At 41.0% G+C, this 23,079-nt stretch overlaps 2 protein-coding genes across 4 annotated transcripts; both read left to right on the forward strand.

Annotated features, from left to right (window-relative positions):
• The first annotated feature begins 405 nt into the window (after positions 1-405).
• ahcyl1 (adenosylhomocysteinase-like 1) lies at positions 406-18,226 on the forward strand. 3 transcript variants are annotated; one of them, XM_061056764.1, is made up of 17 exons: positions 411-991; positions 9,950-10,064; positions 11,251-11,394; positions 12,023-12,123; positions 12,225-12,327; positions 13,157-13,251; positions 13,384-13,490; positions 13,892-14,008; positions 14,150-14,213; positions 14,326-14,414; positions 14,818-14,888; positions 15,165-15,259; positions 15,969-16,067; positions 16,196-16,264; positions 16,452-16,530; positions 16,762-16,882; positions 16,972-18,226. In XM_061056764.1, exons 1-17 carry the CDS (start codon positions 800-802, stop codon positions 16,976-16,978), a joined length of 1,668 nt encoding a protein of 555 aa, XP_060912747.1. In that variant the 5' UTR covers positions 411-799; the 3' UTR covers positions 16,979-18,226. The 3 variants fall into 3 exon arrangements, with proteins under 3 accessions (XP_060912748.1, XP_060912747.1, XP_060912749.1); XM_061056766.1 differs by lacking the exon at positions 411-991 and adding an exon at positions 6,993-7,132; XM_061056765.1 differs by lacking the exon at positions 16,972-18,226 and having other exon boundaries at positions 406-991; positions 16,762-16,886.
• Positions 18,227-18,396: 170 nt separating this feature from the next.
• On the forward strand, positions 18,397-21,290 carry hspa1b (heat shock protein family A (Hsp70) member 1B). The gene is made up of 2 exons (XM_061056763.1): positions 18,397-18,723; positions 19,108-21,290. The coding sequence occupies exon 2, from the start codon at positions 19,130-19,132 to the stop codon at positions 21,050-21,052; it is 1,923 nt and encodes a 640-aa protein (XP_060912746.1). The 5' UTR covers positions 18,397-18,723; positions 19,108-19,129; the 3' UTR covers positions 21,053-21,290.
• The last annotated feature ends 1,789 nt before the right edge of the window (positions 21,291-23,079 follow it).

A 23,079-nucleotide genomic window follows, 5' to 3' on the forward strand; every position in this document is an offset into this window, starting at 1 on the left:
AATAATCGTATTTAATTAAAATATTCCAAGTCATTCTCAATCGTTTTACTAACATTATAATGCATATTTTGATAATTGAATTATTTACATAATTTGTAATTTCCGACGACTAAATCAGATGAGCCCTGATTCAAATCTCGCAGGTAAAATACAGTCTGAGCAAATGTTACCAATCAGAAGCTATTGAAGACGTTTGTACAACAGCCAACCAATCAGAGTGAAGGTGGGCGGGACATAAACTCGGCCTCCTAAGAGCCTGAACTCAGTGAAGGCCACTCATTCAGCAGCTATAGAAGCGCATCACCCACGCGTACTGCTCCTGATTAGTATTAATGATTAACTTTATTGTGACATACTTAAACTAAACTGGCGCTACATTTGTTAGAGTTATGAGTATATGAGTATAAAACCTCGGTCGTTACTCTTTCCTCTTCCTGCAGTAGCGCTGACTGGCTGTTCACCGCCTACACACTGCCCACTTGCTCAGGTGACAGCCTCAACAAACCGCCCCCTCCTCGCAGAGATGGAGGAGATGTCTGTGGATGACAGCAGAACTGGAGGACAGAAACAAGTGTTTGCGCCGCTCTTATGAAAGAAGTGAAGATAGGAAACGGGTTTATCTCCCCTGAAGCAGACTAATTACTGCTTCCCGCAAAGCCTTAGTGGCAGTCTTCGACGTCCTTTTGGTCATTTTAAGCCACAAAGCTTAAAATAGAGAGGAAGAAGGAGACGAAGCTAACTCAAACTCTATTCAGCATCGGCTTATCTCCTGTAACGGTATCGACACCACCTGGATGCAATGACGGACTCGGTTGTTGATAGCAAGACGGAGGTCAAACAAGCAACGAAATATGTCAAAGAGACCGAAAATGTCGCGGAAAAATATTCGGCATTGACTGTGAGCAAAAACAGCAGTGATGTGAATATGAATGTGGGAGAAATGCCCTCCGCAGCGTTCACCGCAGTCCCGACTCTGAAGACCGTCAAGAAGGTAAGAAACGTGATGCTCGCCATCAGTCACTACCGACGGGCAAAATGTAGACGGGCATTTAATACATTTAAGGTTAATGCCGTGAAGTAGCCTACACTACTGTACAACAAGCTGTGGCAGGCAATGTAGCTTGTATATAGGATATTTAAGGAGAAAGAATCGGCAAATGTAGCATATCACGAAGTTAACAGCAGAAGAAGGTTAATGCATCGTTGAAGGTGATAATGCTGCGTCTTATGTCACTGACATCCCACCGAGGGATCAAAACATCCCAAACGGACTGCAAAGTCAAAAATAAGATATTTAGGCTAAATAGCCCACTGTCAGATCGAAGTAAATCAACTAGGCTTTTTGTTTTCAGTTAATATATTTGCTTTAGGCTGTTATTCACATTTTTGCATCGTCGTGGTTTTTACAGGCTAATAGTAAGGTAAGAAAGGTAAAAACATATAATCTGACAGGAGGTGCCTCACTGTCGCCATCCTGTTTATTCAAAATGCCTGCATCATGCCAAGATCATGTAGGCAGGAATCAAGTATAAGCCAAGTTGAGCTCTTAAACCTCTGATTCAAGGCTTCTGCAAAGTAAAGAAATACACAGCTCCAGCATACATGAGCTTAGAGAGGGGGGTCTGCACACTAAGTATGAGCTATTTAAAGAGGGGGTAAGGCTTTGCCTCCTGAAGAATTGCAGTCTGCCATGAATTGAAGCCAGCTTTCAGTTCTTGGGAGGTGTAAGGTCAAGAGAATTTAATTTGTTAAAATGAATCTCGCCTGTGCAGAGTGAACTCATCCCAGGGTTCAGTCAGCCTTCGACTGGAGCCAGGAGTGTGAGGCCAAAGTCATTGTGAGGAATAAGAACAGCTTGATTAAAAATGCAGCACAAGGTGCACCTGTGAGAAAAGGTTTTGAATTTCTTGGCTGTTACGCAACAGCAGAGAACAGTCGTCATAATAAAAGAGTCCCTTGATGTAGCTGCAAGTATCATTACAGATCCATCCCCAGTGTATTACAGCTGGCTGCAGGCAGTGGGAAACATGGAACAGACAATTAGTGACTCTTTGGGTTTCTACCGAGCTCACATTTAGTTTATAGAAACTCTTTACCTCTGAGGCTACCTAACATTGGCCTTCAGGCTTTATTGTCTGATTACACTTCTTTGATGAACCTCATAGCAAATTTACTTTGAGACTATTTGGATAATAAATATGTTTGCTTGGTGGATTGTGAATGTTTTCTTCAATCCGTCAGGGTGACCTCTAACTTTTTTTTTCTACCTGGACACTTTGTGTTTGAAAAAGGTTATCATGTCCTCTTAGAGATCTTGTAAAATAATCCAAAAACGCCTATCCAGACATACCAAAAGCAATGCTGTTTATGAACCATTTAGAGGAAAAGCACAAACAAGGTCACGTTTGAAAGGTAACACTGAAGTTTCTTCCGCAACAGCCATAATCACAGTTGTTACTACTGGTATTGAATAATACAAGCTGGAACAAAAACAATGCATGTTGTTTCTGCCTGAATATTTTCTTTAAAGAGCTGGAGGCTGAACAAGCAGTGTTTTCCATATTGTAGCCTTATTTAAAAAAATATTGGTAACAAAACTGGAATGTAGTTGTTGCAACAGATTACCATAACTATCAAATTTGATCTTATTGCTTTTTATATTTTCATCTAGGATGCACTAAATGTAATATTATGTTTACTATCTCTACATCTTGATACCAGCATCACATCAGGTGGTTCGTACAATAAACATGAAATTATTCTGCAGCACAGTGACTGACACAAGTTCTATTCAGCCATCAACAGACTGACTTAAACTAAATCTAACATGCATGAATGGTCGCTGCATAACGTAAACAGTTAGCTTAAAAAATGCAGCTTTTACAAGTTGGCCAGCGCTTTCTGATGTGACGTTCAGTCAACAATTCTTAAGAATTTGTCCTGCCTGTTGAAGCTAACTTAGTGATGTTTTATGGCACAGTTTACATTTCCGTTGCACATAAGTATGTCCTCAAGGTTTGGACAAAATAATCTGATTTAAAAAATGGTGTCTATTCCCAGCAGCGGGGGCTCACAGACTGCTCAATATTAGCTCAGACCTCCTGTCTGACGAGGCAATAACGTGTGCACTGTGAGCCGCCTCAGGGGGCCTGATTGAAAACATATTGGATGGTAGGAATGTGCACTCTGCTTCTGAAAACAAAGCCGTGTATTATGAATAAATGTGAGAGCCCTGAGTCAAACTGTGTCACCTGTTTACATGGAGAGAAAAAGACAAATGAGAAAAGAAAAACTGAAAAGGAAAAAAAAAAAAAAGAGAGAAAACCGTCTCAAATTCTAGTTTACAACATGTAAAAGTTGAGAGGCACAGCTGTTGAACTGAGCTGGGTGCATTCACATAATGTACTGAGAAAAATCAATAAATGCTCCAAATTAAAAAGGGACATGTGTGTGTGTGTGAGCGAGCGAGTAGGGGAGTGAGTGATTGAGAGAGGGTGGGTATTTGTGGGTGAGTCAAAGAACGCCTCCTCTCTCTCGTCATGTATCTAGCAGTTACACAACACGCCGCCCTGGGACTGGGACTCTGAGTTTTTTCATGCATCATCATTTCTGTCTCTTCTCTGTGGGCTGTTTTACATGGATCCTCAGAAACTGTTCATACATTATTTTCATTATGTCATCTTGTTCAACTACAAATACTCGATGTCACATTTTCATTAAGGTCGGATGCATATTTGGCCTCCCCTGGCACCCTATAGCAGGTGTCAAAATGTAAAGTATAGCAAATTACATAACAAATACGTCTCTACTCACAGCCTCTGAACTTCAGGTTTAACACTGAGAGGTCAAATAAAAAATGTAAACTTAGCCCCTACAGCAGACCTATTTACTTGTCTCCCTTCAGGCCACATCCAGCCCTCTACTCTTTATTGTGATACTATTGTGTTTATTTGAGCTATATCACACAAGAAGGAGTGTCTACTTAAAACCAGCCCTGCTGTGATTGATTGAGGAGGCTTCAGGTTGAGTGCTGAAAGTAATCACCAAAGTGCTTATATTCAGAACAACAGCATGACCTTGGGAGTGATGTTGTTTTCGTAACACAGTTCTACAAACAGCATATTTTATCATTTGTAAACATGAGTAAGCAACAACAGGTAACTCATTTTTGTTCATTCTATCATATATTTGGTTTGGGCAACTCAAAAGGGTCTGCAACTTCACTGGAACTCAATGCCGCCTATAAGGGGGGGATAAAGGGGAAAGCTTTCCAGGTCCCAGTAACGAGTTTAGCCAAAACATGGTCCATCCTAATTTTAAGTAGAGATGGCTACGATCCGATAATGTATCAGGTCCGATATTGAAGTAATTTACATATAACATATTGGACTGATGGCGACGCCCCAGGTTGCTGATCAAGAAATAAGGTTGGGCACATTTTCAGCTCTCACAGTCTCACTTTGAAGACGTTCAGACTGAACTGTAAGAAGTTCCCAGAAATTGTCTCCATGACAACGTTCAGACGAGATGGAACAGCTCCTTCTATATGATCAAAAGTACAATTCTTACACTTCCGTTTCAAAGATTTAATCTGAAAAACCTGACAGCTGCTTCCTGTTTGTATGTGAACACATACTAGCAACATTAACATTATTAATATGGATATGATATAGAAACATCGGAATCAGTGTCGGTATCGGTACATTTGGATCGGAACTGAACAAAAGTGGCTCGCTGCAGCTCTAATTTTAAGCCACAATGACCATCTTTTATTTTACACCTAAACACTGACCATTACCTCTTAAAGCAACAAGAACACACATTTCCTTCAGTAAAATGTAGCCCGTTTGAAAATGTAAACCCCCTCTTTTTAAAATGTTACTACCCCTTTTTTTTTTGTCATGTTAACGACGTAAGCGCTCCCAGTGAACTTTACTGTTGCACCAGTCAGTGCAGCCATCCAGGACCTGACCAAAGTTAGGATGCCAGAAAAAAAGAAGATAAGATGGCTCGGGCATTTGACCCCAACAAGAACGTGTTAACAAACTTATTTCAGTCAGCTCGAAAGGCTGATGGGAGTCAATGTTAGCAAGGAGGCAATCGCTGACAGTACTGATCAAATGTGCACATGTTGATTTAAATCATATCCTGGGAGGGCCCATTCACTGGGCCTCTCAGGGGCCTACACATTTCTTCAGGCGGGCCTGCTGGAACTGAACTGTCACTGATAAATATGTAAACATTTACCCTTCCTATTTGCTACTTCATGTATTTCTACACAAATGTTATGTAAACCGTGGGCCAGCTTTTAGTGTCTTCACTAGAGGCATAAGAGTCTGTTGACAGTTGTCTTCTATATCAGCACTCAAGGATTGCCTCTTGTCTAATCACATTACTTTGTCAGAACTAACAGTTAACATTATACAATTAAATACAACACTCCTTAAAGAACGGGTGCGGTAAGTACCCATTCAAATGCTTGGACCTATACTGTGTTTTTTCCTTTAATTTCTGGTCCTTCCAATAAAGTCATTGAAAAGGCCTGCCCTATAGTAGAAGAGGTAGACTTTGGTGAACCCTAGTGGTGGGGCTGGATCTGGAGACACTGTCTGAAAGCAACACAGAGATGGCACCTTGTTCTGTTTTTTTTTTCCAACCAGGACTTTTCCTTGAAACAAAAGTGTATCAGAATCATTTGAAAGACTTCATCATCAGTTTATAAATGTAAAAATGTGATGCTTGGACTTCATCTATGCTGGCTACATTTGAATAAGAAGAATTTTAAGAATGATACTGAATATTTTTTTTATTTTCCAGCAGTTTCCCCACACTCTAAAGTAAAATCAAGTCTCTTTTTGACCATAAACTGCTGTGTTTTTTACACAGTTAGACCAATGATAGAAAAGTCACTATAAGATGAGAAATATTACACATCCATACTGACTAGTTGCAGCTCCACCATTGGTATTTCAAAGGGGGTTCCTCTAGTTTAACTACTGTATTTGTTTCCAGCATTCTGGTTTTCTTTTATTTTGCCTTCTCATTTACAATTCCAGGAACAAAACGTTATTGTAGCTGCTCGGGTTGCATTCCCTTGAGTTTGTTTTTGGTTTTAGGTTCCTGTTCTCTAAAAGAGTTGGTATATGGTTATACAAGGAAGATATAGTTCCTACTCAAAGGTCACATAGTTCTAGAGGCAGGATTAGCAGTCTTTATGTTTTTTACACAACACTGTAATCTGACATGCATGCGTTGATCTAAACATGTGACTGCAGACCGACGGAAGTACAATAATCTTAAATCTACTGCTATCTGAGGAACTCCACCTGTTTGTATTCAGCAATGCATTACTTTCTAACCATGATTTTACTTTTAAAATACTTTAGGCTTTCTGTCTTTCACATGTTAATCTTCAACCCACAGTAAACATATACGTGTGTGGTTTAGTCTTCACTGTTAGGTGGCGCTGTAGAGCATCAGAGGTGCCTAGCTAAGTAGTTAATGTCACCTTATGCCAGGCCCTCGTTGAACCCTTGATGCTGCCAGTTGACAGCCACACCACAGCTTAAGACTGTGACCTGGCTTGCTATCTGAGAGAGAAAAGGTATTTTTAGCTGCAGGATGGGACTGGATGGGTTGCTTATTGATGCAGCAGAAGGCTAATGGAAACAGAGTTTAATTTGTCTTCTCAATCCTTTTTTTTTAATTTAGTGGTCCAAATTTGGAGTACATCGTTTAAGTAAAAGTGTGAAAACTCTATTTGTCCCTTGTGTACTTAGCGTTGCAGTTTGAACATTCATTCACGTTTGCAGCTTTTAAGCATAAAAAATAACCTCCTGACTTTAGCAGCGGGTTGTCAAGGGCAGACCTAGAGAGACGACCCCCCCCCCCCCCACTCCGCCCCTTCTGTTTAGGGCTCTCTTGCTCGCTCTTCCTCTCTCTCTATGTTGGCCATTAGAAATCAGGATAATAGGTGGGAACCTCCCCCCAGTCCGGCCTGGGAGTGTTCTGGGATAATAGCATCAGGGACACCTAGTACCATCACACAGAGGACACACCGGCACGGGGAGGTAGACTGGAGACCTGGAGAAAAGCAGACATGGCACTCAAACACGGGCACGCGAGAGAAAGGGTGAGTGTCTGCTAATGCATCACTGGGAACTTATCCAGCAGGCACACTTCTATCCCACACAGATGTGCTGAAGTCATTTTTGGCATGTCACAAATGTTCTGTCTTCTTTTTGCAGTTTTGGAAAAGGGCTTTTATTGAACTTCCTGCTCCAAGAGAGGTAGAAGAATGATTTTGTAAAAGATGAGATGACTCAGACAGCTCACCTGTACGATTTGTAGTGTCACTAAGAAAGTCATAATTAATCAGACTAATGTCGTTTTCTTTAATGCTGTAAACACTGTTCGAGAAAGAGTCTCTAATTTTGATGTCTATGATTTTGGGGGGAAAGACCAGTGCAAGGGACTGTGCAGCTCTGCTGAATCCTCCAGTGTCCAAACTGATGCAAAGCAAACATTAAAGAAGTATTTTGCGAGAGTATGAGACAGAGTGCACTCTCGATTGTGAAAACAGAGGCATGCAGAGAGCTCCAGAGTTCACACCGTCTCACAAGCTTCTTGAGTTTCTTTATACTGACACAGTAGATTCTTGAAAACCAGGTTTCACTGACCATGGAGAGAATGATTGTGGGATATAAAGTTTAAAAAGTAGGGTTAAGACTGTTTTAGCAACTCACAGAAATAATTCACACAATGCAGATGTACCATTCTTATAAGGTTTTTTCATTAAAGATTCTTAAGATGTTGTTGATGGCTTTATGAACCACATTTGATTGATGACTTTGGCTTTCACTTTCTTTACACTTGCATCCAGAAGACATCCTGTCCACATTTCCTTTCATAGAATCTCTTTATAAATAGTATTGCTCTAAAGTTTGTTCATCTTTATTCAAAATTACAATCACTCAAACTGAACTTTAAGTATAAGACATGGTCGTAAATGTCAAAACGGGCAGTGCAAATCACACTCAAATGTTACCCTGCTCACTGTTGTTGATCACACTTTCATCTGTTCCCGGATTTATCATCTGTGTGTTGTGTCAACTCTGCTGGCCTGCAGGCAGTTTAGAGTCCAAACACGTTGTATGGACATATAAAATAAGAGCACAAGGAAATCCTACGGCGATGTGACAGTGGTTGAAGATGTTTGAACTTTACATCAATGAGGTGGAGCGAGTGTTAAGGACGAGGACTAAGCCTTGTATGAACTCAGGCAAAACCATTTACCCCAAACTTCCTTTGAATACGACACTTTGTATGAGTCAAATAATTAAGAATAAAGGATATGAAAGCCTTTAAATGGCGTTCATGAGCTTTGAACATGCTCGGCCAATACATGCACAAGTAAAACATCAATTGAAAACATTACAACAAGGCACAAGGGAAGGATCATATTTAATAAAGGGAAAAAAAGTGTAAGTGTGTTGAGCTTTGTTTTCCAACAAGCTGACCTTTAAGCCATAAAGACGCCCGTAGGATGACTTGGAAATATGAAGAGAGATCATGCATAGCACGTCTCATCAGGCTTTTAGTTATTTTAAGGTGACATTGGTTTGAATTCTTCTTTAATGCCACATGTTCTCAGTATTTCAACCTCTAGCTAAACCTGGAGGAGTGGATCAGAAAGTACCGGTCATCTGATGTGATGTAGGGTCTAATATGGAGACTCAAATCTAAAGGACATGCGTTTCAGAACTCAAACCACCTGCAGACTTCTTATTTGAGGAATATGCTGAGTAACTCCTGTATCTGTGACCCTGTCTGGAAAAGTCTCTTTCTTACTCAGTGGTTATTTATAGAGCAGGTCTGAGCACAACAGAGGCCGCCTGAAGCCTACCGGTGCTCTGTGTCCTGTCCTCTATACTTCCATTTATTGTTAGGTCCAGTGTAGTTCTCTTATGTTTTTTTTCTTGACTGTTTCTACTAATTCTTCATGGTCTATCCTCTGACCTGAATTATTAAAGCACCTCTGGGTTCAGCCTTTCTACAGTTTCTGTAGTTTACATCTGTCTTCTGTTTTTGCAGACTGACCATCACAGTTTCAGGGTGTTAAAAAACGATGCTGGGGCGCCGGTAGTCTGGTGTTAGTGCCCGCCGCCCATGTATGGAGGCTATAGTCCTCCTAGCAGGTGGCCCGGGTTCAAATCTGACCTGTGGCTCCTTTCCCTACTCTCTCTCTCTCTCCCTGATTTCTGATTCTATCCACTGTACTATCTCTAATAAAGGCATAAAAAGCCCAAAACTAAACCTTTAAAAAAAAACACGCTCATTGGATGAATCACATCCAAAGTTTTTTTTAAATATATTTGATAGAGTAACCCCAGAGACTGGACAATAGAGACTTTAATCTTTTGTTATAAGGGGTCTTGAAAAAAAAAAATCCTCTAGCGGTGTGCTGGTCCATTTAATATGTGTTCCAGGTCTTTGATCTTTGGGCCTTTGAAGGGCTGGATTGACACGATGAACCAGAGTAACAACTGAGGCCTGTGCATTTGAACAAAGCATAAAACACAGCAGGAGAGAGGGTCTAAAAATAAGCAGCAGCTCCCTTCTCCCGTATCCACCTGAGACTTGCTGTAATGGGCCCAGGTGGTTTACCTTTTGAGGGGACAGTTTGAGTGACTGGAAGTGCCACATGAATCCAGTTATAAATGTAGAGTGTGAACACAAACAAACACCAACCTTAACAACTAATGGAGAGGTTCATCACTGTTTGTGACTGATTATGATCGCTGTGTAGTTTGAGTTCATCCTTGTTCCTACTTCATTGCTGATACTAAATGAAGGTGTACAGAAAGAAAGTAAAACTTACACAAAGTCAAGGATAACTAGATTATGTTTGCATTTTATGTTTATTGTGTCCACATTTGTTTCTCTTCAGATCCAGTTTGCTAACACAGAGGACAAACAAGAGTTCAGCAAGTACCCTACCAAGGCGGGCCGCCGCTCCCTCTCTCGCTCCATCTCACAGTCCTCCACAGACAGCTACAGCTCAGGTAGTCCACACCTTGCTTTGTCACTCCACCTTCATTTTAAAACACTCACTCATATCTGATAGACTAGAGATCATTTTCAGACCTCGGACATCTTCTGTGAATGTCCTTACATCATCTGTTGGAATAAAGTATGCACATCTATCCCTGAATGCAGTACACAAAGCATATATACAGACACAGATACGTATTTATTTATTTAAAGAGGGACAGTGTTCATTAATGAACATAAAAATGTAAATATGTCAGATTATAGCCATAGGCTAATTTCCAACTGTAGTCCCTTGGCAGGTTGGTGGAAAACACGGAAACTAAGTTACATAAAACCACGATGACAAGCAAAACCAATACAACAAGAAATGACAAAAGAACATCATATACTGCACATTAGTAGAGACACATAAATATACCAGTCTAAAGAGTGGCTGTTTGATTTTGTGTCAGAACAAACCAGTATAAAGTGACCATCAGAGTTAACAGTGCTTAAGGTGCTGCTAAGGGAGGTGAAGTGTTGCAGTATTAAAGTGTCATTTGCACATTTGTGCATGTGCCTGTAACTTTAAAGTGCTGCTGTGATTGCACATGGCTCTATAGCACAGGGTTGGCATACACAGACGTGTGAATGCATATACTATAGCACAGGGTTAGCATGTGTTTATGGATGCAGTATTGCACTGGGTTAAGGTACATATATGTGTGTTGCAGACATACTGTATCTTCCAGAACTACTGTAGCCTTTTGCAAATATATAATCGTATTCTTTGGAATTTTTGCAATTGCAGAATAAGGTTTGAGACTATATAACGGTGTTGGATTGTAAAATATCCTGTGAATTCTTTAAATTATAACAACAAATTAAAATGATTACCATCAGGATTGTTTTAATTATAAAGAATAAGTACAATAAGCCAACATATCACTGTCAGATATTTGAAGATTTCACGTAAGTACCAACTTTGAAAATCCTTTATCGTTCATCGAAGTGCACTATTTTTTGCAATAAACACAGACAGTTTATACACACAAAAACTACGCGCACACACACACACACACACACACACACATACACAGAGGAAATGTTCCCCAAGACTCTGCCCTGCACACAATGGATTTGAAGTTAATATTTCATAATTGGCACTTTTGTGTGCTTTTTCCACAATAGTGACCTTTTGTGTTCTCTGTTTCCCAGCTGCATCGTACACCGACAGCTCCGATGATGAAACCTCCCCCCGGGACAAAGCGCAGGTCAACACGCACGGCAGCACCGACTTCTGCGTCAAGAATATCAAGCAGGCAGAATTTGGTCGCAGAGAAATTGAAATTGCAGAACAAGGTACATCTGAGCTCACACACAGGGGTATTCTATACGTCATTGATATATTTTATTTCCCCAGTTATGAAAAAAAGTCTCAATCGACAAAGTTGCCTTCTAGCAGAGAATTTCTGACAGTCAGGTGATTTGAGTTGAGCCTTGATATGTACTCATTAGTCTCCTATGGAATCACTTCAAAAATCTAAAAGATAAAAGTCTCTTTCACAGTTTCCCTGTGATTTTTTCTGATACAAGAGTTTATAAGAGACATGCTCATGATACTGTTTGAACAGAGAGAGCCTTGTGTTACCTGTTGTAACTCTGTTCACAGATACATATCAGATAGCGTCTGTTTTGCTGCTTAGACAGTATTTGATAACGGTTCTCTTCTCATGATGTCTAAAAAGCGTATCACCCAGGGTTCGGGCTGGGTCAATATTATTCTGGAAACATGATCGGAGGTCTTTGTCTCAGTCCTGTTCATCATTCGTTACTTATTTCTCCTCCATCATTCTTCTTCCCTCTCAGGTGTTTTTGACAAGCTGTTTAATCAGGGTCCATTTTTCATCCCTACTAGAAATGATTAGTTTATTATTCACAAGACCCACTGTTCTTCTCTGCTCTTTTTTTTCATTGTGTTCCCCCACAGACATGTCTGCCCTGATCTCCCTGAGGAAGAGAGCCCAGGGGGAGAAGCCACTGGCCGGGGCGAAGATAGTGGGCTGTACCCACATCACGGCTCAGACAGCAGTACGTCCTCTCATCCTGTTCACTGCAGATCACTGTGATTGTTACATCCATCCCTTCTTCTTCTCTGCCTCATGTTTATGTATCCTTCATAACCTGATTAGGTCCTGATTGAGACTCTGGTAGCCCTCGGGGCCCAGTGCCGCTGGACCGCCTGCAACATCTACTCCACTCAGAACGAGGTGGCCGCTGCTCTCGCTGAAACTGGTGAGAGCCTCTCTTTTGTAGGCAGACGTAAGGTTACATGTTTTCTTGGATAATGGTTGATTGTAGCTAAGTTGCTTCACATCACCATTATCAAGTAGAGGAGTAAGAAATGATTGGTGCACTTCAGAATACAGATATTGTGTTTTGTGATCAATTCAACTGGTGGCAGTGGTTTAGTTTTGTTTCAACACCCTAACTTCAGCTGTTTGACCTTTCCGCTCCGATTTAACAACATAAACTGAGACTGGAAGAAGTTAAGAAATGCTAGGAGGGTATACACAAAAAACGACATTACCCAAGGAATAGGTTGGATAACAAAGGGCAGAGTTAACAATATCAGGTTTATCTAAATGTTTGATATCGCTTCACCAGATTCATCCTAATACACAGCCATTTTTTTTATGTGTAAATACCGATAACTTTGTTACCTGTCATCGTTGTATGTTTACAACTCAAAAATAAAAAGAACAACAAATATTTATCCTATAAAAGATCTTAATGTAAGTGTTGCTGTGGACCCTTTTCCTTGAATTTAAAAACATTTTGAGTTTCAACTTAGCTTTCTTAGCTTCACTCAGGCTAATTTACGGTTAACATGAACTGTAACCAGTGTCTTCAATGCTTTTAAAATGACTGCTGCATGTATGTATGGAATAGGTTGCTGTGTGATGAAGTGTGATGAACACTAATGCAATATGTGAAGAAACCATTCTGTGCATGTGTTTTCACTTTGTAAAGCGTAGCTAATGGTCCTGTTGGACATGCAGCTGCCGGGTCCTTTCTCCTCTGACAGGTGTGTGTGTGTGTTTGTATGTTTTGTGTCATCCAGGGGTGCCTGTGTTTGCCTGGAAGGGCGAGTCAGAGGATGACTTCTGGTGGTGCATCGATCGCTGTGTCAACACGGAGGGCTGGCAGGCCAATATGGTATCTACCTGACGATCCCACGATTCATCTAACACCAACCTTTGTCTGCTGTCTTTTATCTGTTCTAAGACTAGGCTCCACCACACGATCATAACAGTGGAGGTAATCTTCAGATCTCTGTTTGCGTCTTAGATCTTGGACGATGGCGGAGACTTGACCCACTGGGTGTACAAGAAGTATCCCAGTGTCTTTAAGAAGGTGCGAGGTATCGTGGAGGAGAGTGTAACTGGGGTGCACAGGTGAGATTTCAAGTATCGATTCTAGTATTTGTTGGTCAGAAATATCTTGGTTACCTGCTTGGCACATGAACATTGAAAGATGATGCAAACCAAGCTTCCTGATGAAGGATTCCCTGTCTGCACTACACTACACTAATGCAATTGTATAAGTAATGGCAGAATCAATACACAGTGATAGGGTAGCTTTGAAAAGTGAGCCGCCTGATGTGACTGTAGCGTGTGTGAAAAACACGACAGAGCTGTACAGGTCACTGCTGCTGTGCACGTACGTCTCTCAGTGGAATCAATTAGTCAGACGCTGCAGAAAAGGAGAAGGTCACACAGGAGTGTTGTTTGTGGATAATATGTGTGTGCTGTGTTTGTGTGTCTGCCTCAACATGGTTTCCCATGTGTCCTCTCAGATTGTACCAGTTGTCTAAGGCTGGCAAGCTGTGTGTCCCCGCGATGAATGTGAACGACTCGGTCACCAAGCAGAAATTCGACAACCTTTACTGCTGCCGCGAATCCATCCTGGATGGGTGAGGAGAAAAATCATCGAGAAAAACAGTTGACAGTGTTTGCAAACACACCTCTGCTGCTTTTTTTCACAGTTTGAACAGTTTTTTTTAATATCTGGATGTGCAGTGGATAAAAGTGTCATCTTGTCTCGTGTCTGCCAGCTTGAAGAGGACCACAGATATCATGTTTGGAGGAAAACAAGTCGTAGTATGCGGTTATGGAGAGGTGAATCATTGCTTTAAAAAACACAACAAAAGTAACCTTAGCTTCACAGTTGCAGGAGATCTGTTATTCCATATTTGTGCTTACGACTGTTACACTGTCCTGTGGTGTGTAGGTGGGGAAAGGCTGCTGCACTGCTCTAAAGGCCCTTGGAGCCATTGTGTGCATCACAGAGATTGACCCCATCTGTGCCCTGCAGGCATGGTGAGTCACTATCCATTAACATTCAGCAGCGCTCTGTTAATGTGCTTTCCTGAGTTGTGCTTTTGTCTCTATGTTGTGCATTTTTTAGGCTGTGATTCTAAAATTACTTTTTATTCTCACCATTTATTTTGTTTAGGTTTGTTAATATCACATCTTTTTAAACGACCATATTCTGTTTGATCATTATCCATCCCGTCTCTTAAACTCTCTTCACAATGATTGTATAACCTACTCTGTAAATCTTTATTTTAGATGTTCATTTTATCAGTGTATTGTTATTTGTTGTTTTGATCTCTGCTGTGTAAGGTGACCTTGAGTGCTTTTAAAGGCGCCATGAAATAAAATGTATTAGTATGTATGTATTATTATTATTATTATTATATCTCTGTGTGTTTTTATACAGCATGGACGGCTTCCGAGTGGTCAAGCTGAGCGAGGTGATCCGACAGATGGACGTGGTGATAACTTGCACTGGTATTGTCCCCCATGCAGTGACAAACATTACTTCTGCTTCAGGAACCATAGTGTTTCCAGCTAAATGAATAAATGCCTTACATACGTAGTTATCATAGTTTAAGGCCAAAAACACAACTTTACATCTGAATGTTAAAATTTTTTGCTAGCTGACAGAAATCACAAATTTTTTTTGATTTGGATTCCTCTGCAATCACAACACATTCTCATCTGTAACAATGGCTCTGCTAAGACATCACACTATGTCTCCTTTTATTTATTTGTTTTTTTCAAAAGGTAACAAGAACGTTGTGACCAGAGAACAGCTTGACCGAATGAAGAATGGTTGCATCGTCTGCAATATGGGACATTCTAATACTGAGATCGACGTGGTAATGTGTTCTGTTATTACTATTAGAGCTTTTCTCCAGTCCACATTGTTTACTTCCCCTGACCAAATGTAATATGTCTTGATTTCAAGTATCGATCAGTCATGTGAACATTGAATCAAAGTCAATGCTACAGTGTTCAAAATAATACTGCCACTTTCTGATTCTCTTCATACTGTGACTATTGTATGTAGATGGTAAGAAGCCACTTAGAAAATTAGGTGTCTGAAGCTGCCTTTTAAAAGCATAAATAGAAGCTGCAGAGTGTGCGTAGGAAAAGGTTTCCAAAGTGTCAAATCCACAAATTCAAAGGCACGATCACCTTTTGTATTCAGTCGGACAAGAGGGACAACATGTAAACCCCGGTAAGAAGCCCTGAGGGATGTATAGGTGATGTAGGGATGGAGTCAGAGATACACTTCATGGTGGCTGATCATGCAGGGCTTTAAATATAAAGGACCTTAGAAAGAATTCTGAATTTGACTGGAATTAGCATGACAGGATATCATACAGGAGACCCCAAATCCTTAAGACACAGTTACTCTTCTTCATCTTAAACTTTGGTACTAGTCTTTGTCTGAATTATCTTGATTTATTCTCCATATATCCTCTAAATGTTACCAAATGAAAGACACTCTTTGGGTTACATAAAACCCTCTTACCTTTGTTCTTTGTTGCGATCGTAGGACTGAGGTGTCTTTTCTGTCCTCAGGCGAGCCTGCGCAGCCCCGAGCTGACCTGGGAGAGGGTCCGCTCTCAGGTTGACCACATCATCTGGCCAGATGGAAAGAGAGTGGTTATGCTTGCAGAGGTGTGTAATCTGTTAGAAACAAACTGGGTCACTTCAAATGTGATCACAATGAATGCCAATTAAGGCCTCACTTTCTCCGTTCTGTGTTTCTGCAATACAGTTCATTTCTGTTCTCTGTTATTCCTCAGGGTCGCCTCTTAAATCTGAGCTGCTCCACTGTGCCTACGTTTGTGTTGTCCATCACTGCTACAACTCAGGTTAGAGGTTTCTCCCTCTCATCACACCACCCTGCTCATCTTTGGTCATATGTAGTCTGTGAGTCTTACAGGGCTTTCACACTTGCAGAAAACTGCTGATATTTGCCGGAGCAGCTGTATGTGTGAACAGAAACAGCCACATTTTTCGTTCTGACCTTACCCAGAGTTTTCTCTTCTTCGTCTGTAGGCCCTGGCCCTGATCGAGTTGTTCAATGCTCCAGAGGGGCGTTACAAACAGGACGTGTACCTCCTGCCCAAGAAGATGGGTAAGAATAAACAGAAGCAGTTTAAGTTGAACGATAATTTGAGCTAAGATTTTATATGAAGACGATGACATAAAAATGCAGTTTTCAACTCGTGCTGTTGCCCATCTCTCATGTCAACCTTGTTTGTGTTGCTCATTGTTGACACCGTGTGACTTGGACCTTAAATGACACCATTCAGTGAACCAAAGATGAATCCAACAGTCTAGACTCCTACCTGTGTCTTCCTTACAGATGAGTATGTGGCCAGTTTGCACCTACCAAACTTTGACGCCCACCTGACGGAGCTCTCTGATGAGCAGGCCAAGTACATGGGCCTTAACAAGAACGGCCCCTTTAAACCCAATTATTACAGGTAGGTTTCATCCAGGATTGTCTGTATCCCCCCCCACAAATCAATTGGACTAACCCAATTTGTAAAATAACACTGTGTTTTGTCCACAGGTATTAATGAGACTGTCTAATGGTGAGATCTTCAACACACAGTTGCCCTGGATAAACAGAGATATCTATTTTATTTTCTCAATTGCTACAAAACGGAGGAATTATTTTACTTATGCTGAATGTAACTTATTCATAGCACTTCAGACCTGGTGTTACGTACGGAAAATAATAGTGAGATTTGTGGGAAATATAAGATGTATTACCAACTCACATTTTACACGTCTTGTCATGTGGTAAAAGAAAAAAGCTTGCTCGCATGCTTTCATGTCTACGTACTTATTTAGTCGCTTCTGTTGGTAGATCAACAAGTTACTGATTTATTTGTTTACCATATTTACGCACTGTGCCAAAGGATACTGTAAAAATGGAAAAGATACCATTTTAGTTTCGTCTGTCAAAAACATGAATATTTAAGGACATTCCATTAATGAGGGTTTATGTTGAGTGAAAAAGAAGAACTCTGTATTTAAATATATATTATGTTAGAATTGTTAAAGATGTGTGTTTAATAATCTCACTCAATGGTATCTGCATACATGCCCATAAAGGTAACATCCAGTCACACTTTAGACAACAACACTGTACAATAATGAAGTATGTCACGTTACATAAACGACACCACTCATGTTGTTTCTTTAAGTTTCATTTACGACAGTGTGTGAGTGCATTTTAAATAACCGACACTTGGTGTTGGCAAGTGGAAGACAACAGTAGATTAAGATGTCACGTTGTTGTTAAGATTACAACCTCGATCCATTCCATAAAAGGAAAACTTGAAAAGGTGAATGAAAATACGCCTGAAACACACTTATACTCCCCTCTTTTAGTTTCCATTCTCTGATTCCAATCCCAGCTAAGGATTGTGTGACTGAAGAGTAAGTGATGCTTCGACTGGATATTTCCTTACCGGGCCATGATATAAATGTGCCTTTTAATAATTTCAAATGTGTTAATATCAGCACTAACCTTAATTAAATGAACATTCCTATTTTATTTTGTAAAATCACATCTATTAGCGGCACATATAATGTCTTCCTTTCACAGCTCCTGGTAATAATCGTGATTCTGATGTATTTTGAGAAAAAGTATTAGATTTTATGTTTGCCATATGATTGTTGCTGTCTTAATTTGATCCAACAGGGTCACCTTCAGTACTATTTCCTGTGATCAAAATGCATCAAAAGTGTGTATGATGTATGTTAAAAAAAATGCATTAAATCAGCAATAAAGCAAGTTCTTTGAACAGAAGAAGATATTTTTGGCGTGATGTGTTTACAGCTATGAAATCAAACCAGAGAATGAAAAAGAGAGGCCTCTTTTCTGGAGGTCAATGCTTTGGTAGTTACATTACATGTTTTCTTTTACTTTTTTTGGGGAAAGCTAGCATTAATAAGCGTAACACTTACACATACCGTCCTCTATGTGCCACATTTCCTACATGGTGTCCCCTCTCAGTCAGCCCTGCCTGCCCAGCGTCACTCTGCTGTCCCACTCTGGAATATTCACCGGCTCTCGCGCACTGAGCCAGCTGCACTAACTGCTAATATTAACAGTTGAGTCACAGAGCTGGGAAGAAGGGGTCAGGGGGGCTGGAGGGTTCTGGAAGCATGGTAGTGACTATAAAAGCAACTGGTTGAGTCAGGCCAGGCATTAAAAGAAGCACACAGTGGCAAGAGCTGACTGAAAGAAGACCACTACAGGAGACTCTGCTGAGAGCCTTCATCCTCTTTGAGCAACACATCATCACCGACAGTGAGTAGAAATTTGTTCTCAAACGTCAGATAGATAGTCAGAACTTAATTAGTCAGGGAGGAGGCTTTGTTCCATGTTGTGATGGATAAAGGATTTATTTGCATCCCCTTGTTGCTTTCTTTTTATCAGTTTTTTAATGTTACCTTCAAAAGACATTAAAACTAAGCTTTGATCATTTATTTCCTCCGCCTAAAATAAATTGTATTTACTGATTGAAGAATGTTGCAATTTGGTTCCCTGAAACCAAAACCATTGGTGTGTAAAGAGTGCAGTGAGCTAGATCAGATTCAGATGGCCAGGTTGACTAGAACCATATAAGCACAGTCCATTTACAGTGCGTAGCATTAAAAAATTTAAATGTGGTGATCACCTGTTTTTTTCTAGGAACTCTGAAGCACTAAGCAAGATGTCTTCAGCTAAGGGTGTATCAATTGGCATTGATCTTGGCACCACCTATTCTTGTGTTGGGGTTTTCCAGCATGGAAAAGTGGAGATCATCGCCAACGACCAGGGAAACAGGACCACTCCCAGCTATGTGGCCTTCACTGAAACAGAGAGGCTCATTGGAGATGCTGCCAAGAACCAGGTGGCCATGAATCCCACCAACACCGTCTTTGATGCCAAACGGCTCATCGGGAGAAAGTTCAACGACCAAGTTGTCCAGTCTGACATGAAACTCTGGCCTTTCAAGGTGAACAGTGATAACGGAAAACCAAAAGTCCAGGTGGAGTATAAAGGGGAGACCAAGGCCTTCTTCCCGGAGGAGATTTCCTCCATGGTGCTGGTTAAGATGAAGGAGATTGCTGAGGCCTACCTGGGACAGACGGTGTCCAATGCAGTCATCACAGTTCCAGCTTATTTCAATGACTCCCAGAGGCAAGCCACCAAGGATGCTGGTGTGATCTCTGGACTGAATGTTCTGAGGATCATCAACGAGCCCACAGCAGCAGCCATTGCGTACGGCCTTGATAAAGGCAAAAGAGGAGAGCAAAACGTGCTCATCTTCGATCTGGGTGGAGGTACCTTTGATGTGTCCATCCTAACTATTGAGGACGGCATCTTTGAGGTGAAAGCCACTGCAGGAGACACACACCTAGGAGGGGAGGACTTTGACAACAGGATGGTAAACCACTTTTTAGAGGAATTCAAAAGAAAACACAAGAAGGACATCAGCCAGAATAAGAGGGCAGTGAGGAGGCTGCGTACAGCATGTGAAAGAGCGAAGAGGACCCTGTCCTCCAGCACACAGGCCAGCATTGAGATCGACTCTCTCTTCGAGGGTATTGACTTCTATACATCTATCTCAAGGGCTCGCTTTGAGGAGCTCAACGCAGAGCTTTTCAGGGGAACACTGGAACCAGTAGAGAAGGCTCTGCAAGATGCCAAGCTGGATAAGTCCAAGATCCATGAAATTGTCCTTGTTGGGGGTTCCACGAGAATCCCCAAAATCCAAACGCTCCTGCAGGACTTCTTTAACGGCAGAGAACTGAACAAGAGCATCAACCCTGATGAAGCTGTGGCCTACGGTGCAGCAGTCCAGGCTGCTATCCTCATGGGAGATACTTCAGAGAACGTCCAGGATCTGCTGCTGCTGGATGTGGCTCCTCTGTCTCTGGGCATCGAAACCGCAGGTGGAGTAATGACACCTCTGATCAAACGAAACACCACGATCCCCTCCAAGCAGACACAGATCTTCTCAACATATTCAGATAACCAGTCAGGTGTGCTGATCCAGGTGTTTGAGGGTGAGAGAGCCATGACTAAGGATAACAACCTCCTGGGAAAGTTCGAGCTCATAGGTATCCCACCTGCTCCCAGAGGTGTACCCCAAGTGGAGGTCACTTTTGACATTGATGCAAATGGCATTCTGAACGTGTCTGCTGTGGACAAAAGCACGGGTAAAGAAAACAAAATCACCATCACCAACGACAAGGGTCGTCTGAGCAAGGAGGAGATTGATCGGATGGTGGAAGACTCGGATAAGTACAGGGCTGAGGACGACATGCAGAGGGAGAAGATCACAGCGAAGAACTCCCTGGAGTCATACGCCTACCACATGAAGAGCAGCGCTGAGGACGAGAGTCTGAAAGGAAAGATTAGCGAGGAGGATAAAAAGATGGTGATTGACAAGTGCAACCAGACAATCTCCTGGCTGGAGAACAACCAGCTGGCGGAGAAAGACGAGTACGAGCATCAGCAGAAGGAACTAGAGAAGGTGTGCAAGCCGATTGTGACCAAGTTGTACCAGCAGGGAGCAGCACCAACTGGAAGCTGTGGCAGGCAGGCAGGAGGCAGCTCTCAGGGTCCTACTATTGAAGAAGTGGACTAAAATCATGGATGGCGTTTAATAAACAGAGATCATAGCCGTTTCACTGTTGTTTGGTAGTAAAATAGACAAAAACATTTTATTGTTTTTCTCATAATATTACTTAATAAAAATGTTTTTGTTCATATGTATTTATGATTTATTTGAATGCTAAAAAACTGTTGCACTTAATAAATCAACGCATCACCTTTGCAGGTTATCCAAGCATAGCGTTTCCAACTTTTAAAAAAAACAGTGTGCCTTTTCATTAGACCAATATGTATTTCTCTGTAAGTCATGCAAAGAAATCTGAGGCTTGTCAAACTGCATTTGTAGACTGGTATTGGTTGCAATAACCAATAATAAATTCTTAGCTTGAAAAGTGTTTTACAATCTGATATGTCGATTAAACCTTTAAAATCCGATTTTGTTGATTCTGTTGTTATTGAGAGAAAAAATGAAGGCATTATAATATTATATAATTTGGTAAATTTCTCCCTTTCTTATCTTTATACTCAATGGATACTTCAGTCCTGTATTTGTTTTTAAATACAATCAAAATACAGCATTCAAAACTCATTGTAATTTGTCTAAACTATCCAGACAGAGGATTAATAATCCAGTAAATGCTGTGAATATTTGAAGTTCTCCCTTGTGAAATAGCATCTGACAGAACTTCATACAGAATGTGACACATATAAGGTAGCTTTCATTTTTATTCACACTGTTAAAAATTGCATTTATTCTGGTGAATGCAAGAATGGTCACCATCAGATGGTTGGGAGAGATTCTCTTGTATGCTGATTTAAACTCCACTTCATTTCAGACTATAGATGTATATTACTAATTACTCTTTTCCATGATGCTGTATTTACAACCTATTATATAAAGGCACTGCAAATCCACTCAGATGCTTTCTATTAACCTTGATTAGAGTTATGTCTGGTGTCATAGTTATCCTGAGAAAAGATGTAATTAGACAAAGGTCAAAGCGGCTGGATTGGTTTACACCAGATGTGCATATAGCTCAAAGTTTTACATGATGACAAATCTATAAAAGGCACAACAGGGTCCACTCTCTGTATTTATTCATTTATCATCATTTTTAAATTATCTTACTCTTAATAGAGCACTTTCATTCTGTTATTTTTAGAGTTGACCAATGTTGTTCACTGAAACCTCCACTAGGTGGCAATCTTAGGTTATGTCAGTAACATCAGGATTTTTCTTCTCCACACTTCTGAGCTACCTGTTGGATCACACTTTGTAGTAGCCCTTCCATCAGTTGAATCAATTTCTTAGGCTTTTTTAAAGTTCAATTATTAAAACAGCTGCAGAGATTAAATACATTTAGAGGTAAAGCTGTATCGACAAATTGTTTAGCATTATCTGCCCTTCTTTCTTATTAGGGCCTACTGATCAATTAGTCGTTGGGTCAAGGTGCAGTAGCATCTCTTAGATGTAGCCAACATATGCAGGAGTGGATATGGGCCTAATTAACACCTGTCATAGGCTATAGCATCCTCTGCTATATCCACCTTCCCACCGCAATAACATAATGTACACAGTAATACACAGTAGTGCTGCTCATTTTTGCCATTGGTCCTATTATAGGTCATATAAATTCAATATACAGACCTATGTAATTTGAACACAAGTTAGCACCCCATTGCATGTAAACATGCCCCATGATGACACACAGCTGGATTATATTGTTGATCAAAATATTAATTGGCAGTTGATGAAACATCTGAGTTATTGCTCTCACCTCCCTTTTTTTTTTATCTCCCTTTCCCACACAAACACACACTTCATCAACCCATCTCTCGGTGGGATTAGAGGGAGTGGTTCAATATTGCGCCAGCTTCCGCCAGCAACCAAAGGGTTAAGCCGTCGAGTCTGTTGGTGAACGCACCATCCAACAGTGCTGTGTCGCTAAGGGAAGACGGGCTTCTTGTGGAGAAGCAACAGATCTCCAGCTGGAAAAACAAGCCCACATCTGTCCTCACCGGGCAGGACTCTCGAGGGATACCTCTTTACCTCAGGCGTCA

The sequence above is a fragment of the Labrus mixtus genome, chromosome 15 (genome assembly GCF_963584025.1).
Source record: "Labrus mixtus chromosome 15, fLabMix1.1, whole genome shotgun sequence".
Lineage (NCBI taxonomy): Eukaryota > Metazoa > Chordata > Actinopteri > Labriformes > Labridae > Labrus > Labrus mixtus.